Consider the following 5,000-nt stretch of genomic DNA (forward strand, 5'->3'; position numbering starts at 1 on the left):
TGATCCAGTCGAACATCTGCACACGCGCACCCGACACACACACGCACGGCAACATTATTAACATGGCAAACTACAGAATATCTCACAATCATTTCTTTTGTGTTGTTTTTCCTCCCACTGCAAAAGCAACACAGAGAGCCGAGCTCTGGAACTGGGAGTCGCAAACGCGAAACATCTGCGATGACAACACACATGACCAACCGCTTGATAAACAGATTTATTAAATCCAAACACTGTTAAATCCCAGTTCGCTCATAGTGTGTTGCCTCAAACCATGTTTTACTTCCTCCCGTCGCCTTGAGCAGCTGATCGGCGTGGAGCCCCCGAGAGGCCGCGGCGACCTTCACGCCCGCTCCTCTCCTCCTCCGTCTGAATCCATCATCGCAGACAGATGGAGGCTGAAGGGGGCTGCGGCGTCTTCGCGGCCATTACTCTGGCGCTGTTTTCCACCCGAGCGCGGACTCCTCCTCGCCGGGGGCTGACTGTCTCGGCCGCGACGGCTGCGAGTGAGTGTTTTCCCGCAGTGTAAACTCGTCCACACGCCCCCGCAGCTGCCTCAGCGCTGATGTGGACAAAACTGTTTTTTCTTATTCTTCTCTCTGTTTGCCTCACAGTAAATATTTACTGCTCCTGCATGTGGTGCTGTGTGTGTGTGTGTGTGTGTGTGTGTGTGTGTGTGCACTCCCATCAACCACACTTAGGTCTACTACCAAATCTAAAGCTCCGGGCTCTAAGTTGGTTCAGTCATCCATCCTGGATCCGAGTAAATAAACTTCAGTCGACCGTCGCCATGGCGACTGGTGTGTTTGCATCCTCTCATCTTTCAAACTATAAAAGCTGTCGTCACCAGGATACACTGGTATTTGCTTCTTAGGTGTGTAGATGTCAGAAATCTGTTTTGGAGTTTACACACACACAGAGCGTGATTTTTTTTCTCCATATAAAGCATTTTGGAATGAAGCTGACATAGTTTTTCGCATGTTGTCGTAAACAGGCCGGTATGTTAATGATGAATGGAATCCAAACAACTCGCCCGCAAGACCGCAGCTAATCGCTTAGTAGCGGCGGCTTCACTCGCAGCCGCGCCGGCTGATTTTCCACTGGATCGAGGCGCTAACTGAACAAAAAGGCTGAAGGCTATTTTTAGGCTGCGGTGAGGTTTGTTTTCTGGGAGACTCGTACAGAGAAACACGGAGGAGATGAGAAGAACAGAAATATACAATACGAAAGGAAACGTTCTGGAGGAAAGTTACAAATCCTGGATGGAGATTGAGATGAACATAGTGAGGAATGGAGAAGACATACTGAATGTGCCTCTGTCCCGTAATTTCAAAATAAAGCTCAAAATATTATATTGGACCAAATATTGTGTCGTGAACCTTTGTAGCCCCCGAACCGTGTTTTAGATTTCACCTTTTGGTGACAGTGATGTTAACAGAATGGACGACACATTAACAATAACAAAAGTTTATCAAAGTGCATCACGCCACATTTATCCCTATGAGTGAGGAGTGCTGCTCATCAGTTGACATCGGGGGGGCTCAAGGTGCGACTCACCTTCTCTGCGTCCTGCTCGAAGAGGCGGAGCTGGAAACACTGGTCCAGCTTCAGTTTTCCCACGTGCCAGATTTGGTGGAGGTGCTGCCTCGTCGAGTGGAGCTTATCCAACAGACTGGCCGCCTGGAAGAAGCAGCAGGGAAGCGCCACAGTTCATGGTCGGACGTCTCCATGGCTCGTGGAATATTGCCAATGTTTGGAGGTGATGTACGTGAAACAGGTTTTATTGTCTTCATGACGGATGTGTGCGTGTAGTGGTCATGTGAGAACAACCATGTCAGGTTTCCCATGTACAACGGGAAACCTTGAATTAAATATTAATATGAATGCTTCTTTTGGTTTGTAACGTACAGAGTATGAACGCTATGAGGAAATAAATGCACTTAATCAGTGATTATAGTGTAACCTACTTTTTGGTCTTTGTGTTGTGTTGTACTTCAGAATGTAGTTATAATAATTCATTGCAAGCTTTCAACTGTTTCTTATTCATCCCTGGGCCTTGAGGGGAGAGATGATGATATCAACGTTCCACCTCATTAGCCCTCCCATAGTGAACGTCCCTGGGATTTGTTTGAGTTACCTTGGGCACCAGGCTCTGGAAGTCAGCGGAGCCCGAGATGCAGTTCCTGCCGGAAAACCCGTCACTCGACCGGATGCACTGCAGCAACCGCTGGCCTTCGCGGTCCAACTCCTCCACCGGAGCCTTCAGCACCTACAGAGGTGGAGAAGCAGAGAGTATGTAAGCTGGACAACAATAACATACTTCCACCTTCAGCGCAGGGAATATAAATGCAACCAATCACCTTTTTCTTTAGTTGTGTGTGCTCCTCTATCAACCGACGGGATCCTTCCACATCCGAAGGAAACTCTTTCCTCGACAGAAGCTCCTGCAACACACAGTACAAGTGTTAAAAGTGAGATCGATGGCTCCTTCAATCCTTTAAAAAACCTTCCATCCATCTTTGCCCTGACATCCACACATCCATTCATCCGTGCACCTGCAGGTCCTCCAGTCTGGACAGCAGGTGAACGGCGCTGGACATGAACTCCTCCAGGGAGACCCTCAGCTCCATCCACTCGTCGTGGTTGTAGTCCAGAGAACCCTCGAAGTCGTCCGTCAGCTGGGACGGATCCACCAGCTTGGCCAGTCCTTCAACGGACACCATGCTGGTCTGATGCAGACACACAAAAGCGGAACAATTCAAGAGTTTTTTTTATAGAAGTGACGGTAAATAAAGTATGTACGTAAATACCGTCTGCACAGTCCATCAATATTACTGGAGGTTATAAAATTCAAACTTATGGCTGAACTTGGGCTCGTCAGATCTGGTATGATGCATTTGCAGCCAAATGCTCCAAATATTCAATTTCATTCATGAATGGATCAGAAAAACATGTTTTGACGTGACAGTCAGTTCTGTCACTCACGCTCTGTCTCTGAGCAAAACTGTTTCAGCGGCTAACTGTTAGCCCACCTAGACAACGTACAGTAGCTTCAGCTAACGTGAGCCGATCACTTTTACTTCCTGAAATCAAGCGCTAGCTGAGCTAGCACTTGCCAAACTGAACTGGGCGACAAAGAGGGTTTTCATTGGTCCCCTCCTCCAATCTCCGTGAAATGACGTCGCTGATCACCGTCTCCACGAGGTGACATGTGAACTGTGCATACGTAACTCATACGACCCCGCTTCAAAATCACTGAACTGTCCCTTTAACTATAATTGAACCAAAGGCTCTACCCCAAGAAGTGAATTGTTAGCGAAGGAAAGAAACGCTATACATGCCAACTTGAGCAGTTAGCTTACCTGGACCAAGCAAAACTCAACAATTAGCTCACCAACTATTATTATCCCAGGCAAAAAAAAATGGTGTTGTCAGTGAACCTGTTCCGACCTCAACTCAACCATTAGCTTACCAAATATTCTAATTTACTGTTAGCAAACCTAAACCCACCTCAACTTAGTAATTAGCTGACCAACCGTTTGACCTGTTTTGACCTCAACTCAACCATTAGCTAACCAACTGTTCCCAAAGACTGTAAGTTTCCCCTTGGCGTCCATTTTATGTTGTTGTTTAACCCGTTTGATCCACTAGCTCAAGTATTTTTCATGGATTTGTCCCAAACATTGTATCTTGGATTCAATTACAACACTCTACATGGAAGGTGCAACCTCGCTGAAAAACATCAGCTTCCAAAAATCGAATGTGTCAGATAGTGTTCGTAGTGTTAGAAGTTTCATCATCTGGACCTGAGCCGTGGCAACAAGGCCCACTGACCTCGAAGGAGAACTTTGCGCTGCCAAAGTTGGTTTTCTGCTTCTGCCAGAAGTTGTCCGGTTTGATGATGAGCGCCACGCAGATCTCGGCGGGGAAGAACTCCTGCAGCGTCTTCAGCAGCGGCTTGATCAGCTCCCACTTGGAGCCGCGCATGTCGATGATGACGGTGAAGCCACGTTTGCACACGTCCTCGCTGACAGGGAGGGGGACAGACAGGAACCGGGGACAAAGACGATGCAGAGGTTTAGAAGGAAATGGTAGAAAGTAGCTTTAACATCCTATAGAAATTAAACCTTTATGTTCCTTGTCAGAATTTGTATTCAATCTTTATTCAATCAGGCGAAGTCATTGAGATTAAAATTGCACATTTACAGCAACAAAAGACAACACAAATTACAGACAGCAAGAGTTGACATCAGACAAAAGTACAAGAATGGAAAACTAAAGGCAGTTGTGAGATTCAGCGAAGGTGTTCTAGTGCTAACTGTCTGGAATTGTCCAAGTGAAATGAGACTGTTCAGTCGGAAGTGGGTTTGTAATTCATTCCATTTAAAAGCTGCATAATAGTTAAAAAGCAGTTTTTCCAAGATCAGTGTGAATGCGGGGAGTCATCCAAAGTGAAATAGTTGGCGGTTCTTGTTCTGTAGTTATTGGTTTTAACAGAAATGAGTGATGTAAGGTGACCTGGCGGTTGTTACAGTGAAGCTTTAGATATAAATAACACGATGTGACGTGAATATTTCTTCTTGAATCGAGTGACGTCCAACCAACACTGGGATAGAGAGAACAACGGTGGGTGCGCTGTGTGGTAAACGGGAGTTAACTGATTCACAGTTATCACAGAATATCTCCGTAGAATGATCATAGAGGTGTAGGACGCAGTGTGGCGAGCTCCGATATGAGAAACAATCCTGATCAGGATAGGCGTCCCCATCCTCTGCTTATTTTCCTCCAGCAATGTCTGACTTTAAGAAAAAATGCGAGGCAGGTATTAAGCGGCGAATGGTTTTTCCACCAATGTATCTCCGACTCGGTGAAGTGACAATGGGCGTCGGCCGATTGCGCAGCCAAGTTCTGATGAGATCCAGGTAATGAGATACATAAAAACGACTGCACGCCAAATGAGATAAGATCGTGTGGCACTAAAAAGGCAAAGCGTTGGTCGT

The 5,000-nt window shown here is 46.4% G+C and overlaps 1 protein-coding gene across 2 annotated transcripts in view; it reads right to left on the reverse strand.

Annotated features, from left to right (window-relative positions):
• kalrna (kalirin RhoGEF kinase a) overlaps positions 1–5,000 on the reverse strand; it is a 103,444-nt gene that overhangs the window by 68,588 nt on the left and 29,856 nt on the right. For both annotated transcript variants that reach the window (XM_035603616.2, XM_035603615.2), the window contains exons 4-9: positions 3,835–4,027; positions 2,556–2,729; positions 2,361–2,444; positions 2,138–2,269; positions 1,558–1,680; positions 1–16 (exon numbers count right to left, since the gene is read on the reverse strand). The exon at positions 1–16 is cut by the window's left edge and continues 107 nt beyond it. In XM_035603616.2, the coding sequence (XP_035459509.2) occupies positions 1–16; positions 1,558–1,680; positions 2,138–2,269; positions 2,361–2,444; positions 2,556–2,729; positions 3,835–4,027 (722 nt within the window). The remainder of the gene's footprint in view (positions 17–1,557; positions 1,681–2,137; positions 2,270–2,360; positions 2,445–2,555; positions 2,730–3,834; positions 4,028–5,000) is intronic.

This window comes from Scophthalmus maximus, chromosome 14 (genome assembly GCF_022379125.1).
Source record: "Scophthalmus maximus strain ysfricsl-2021 chromosome 14, ASM2237912v1, whole genome shotgun sequence".
NCBI lineage: Eukaryota > Metazoa > Chordata > Actinopteri > Pleuronectiformes > Scophthalmidae > Scophthalmus > Scophthalmus maximus.